The following is a 1,200-nucleotide window of genomic DNA, read 5'->3' on the forward strand; positions in this document are numbered from 1 at the left end:
GTGAGGCCTGGACAAAATGTCACTCTTCACTGTCAGGATCCCAGGGGTGTAAATATCACCCTGTTAGAGTGGAGCATACCTGAGATTAAGTCAGACGGATACGTCTTCTTCTACCGAAACCGGCGCTCATATGAAAGCTACCAGCACGAGCGTTTTAAAGGCCGAGTGGAGCTGGCAGACCCGTCTATGAAAAACGGAGACGTTTCTGTGATTCTGAAGAACGTCAACGTCAACGATACAGGAACATATGAGTGTCGGATTATAACCAGTAATCTCAGCAGCGGTCAGAGAGTCAAGAGTGAGTCCAGGCAGTCCATCGACCTCACAGTCATAGACTCTGGTGAGTTGAGAGGTTCACTTTACTACTTATTCTTCTTCTGAGTAGGGACATGTGGAGGCAAAGTGCAGCCCTCACTGCACGGCTAAGCACAAAAGAGCTTTTTGTGTCTCTGAACTTTGACGCTGGCTTTTTGCACCCCCACAGATGTTCTCTGAGGGAAGCATTGTCTGTCCATGCGTGGTAAAAACAGAAGACCAAAACAAAAAGAAAAGAAAGAGAAAGGAAAAAGAGACGCAAAAAGCCTTTTGTCTTTTGTCTTTCTCCAAAAAGACTTTTATCACTGCAGAGGATTTGCAATTATTTATCTTTTTTGGTCTACTTTCCACGGACTTGACGTGGTTTATGAAAGATCACTGCAGTCTGCAGTTAACATGATCTTTCTACTTGTGTTACCTGACATATGCTGATGCTTCCTGCAGTGGCGTCTGAGTGGTGATAAATCTGATCTGACGTAGTTGTTTAGTGGCCCCGTTTTATTTTCATTCAGACATCTGTTATTGCTCATTTTCCTGTGTGTGATTATACCAGCCGAGTGCATTTTACTTCTTTGACTGTCTTAGAGTTTTGAATGTGGTGGCGCAGTGAACCGAGAAAAAGGCAAAGAGCTGATAGCCAGAGGCTCTGAGGCTGACACAGATGTCGGACATGAGAACTGTTTAAACTGAGTTTGATGTTGTAGAGTGCCTATGGCAGAGTAAATTATAATGCAGAAAAACATGCATGATATGACTGGATCATAGTTGTTGTAGCATTAATATGTGCATCCTTTTAATGTATAAGATGGAAATTTTATTCAGTTATGCTGCTCGGTGGTTTTATCTATATTAATCCAGCAATATACAGGGAGTGCAGAATTATTA

General features: G+C 42.6%; 1 protein-coding gene across 1 annotated transcript in view; it reads left to right on the top strand.

Moving 5' to 3' along the window:
* LOC106455973 (uncharacterized) overlaps positions 1-1,200 on the top strand; it is a 16,443-nt gene that overhangs the window by 12,786 nt on the left and 2,457 nt on the right. The window contains exon 3 of the mRNA XM_013907936.1: positions 6-340. Within this exon, the coding sequence (XP_013763390.1) occupies positions 6-340 (335 nt within the window). The remainder of the gene's footprint in view (positions 1-5; positions 341-1,200) is intronic.

The sequence above is a fragment of the Pundamilia nyererei genome, unplaced genomic scaffold (assembly GCF_000239375.1).
Source record: "Pundamilia nyererei isolate P.nyererei 1_Seehausen unplaced genomic scaffold, PunNye1.0 scaffold00623, whole genome shotgun sequence".
Taxonomy (NCBI): Eukaryota; Metazoa; Chordata; class Actinopteri; order Cichliformes; family Cichlidae; genus Pundamilia; species Pundamilia nyererei.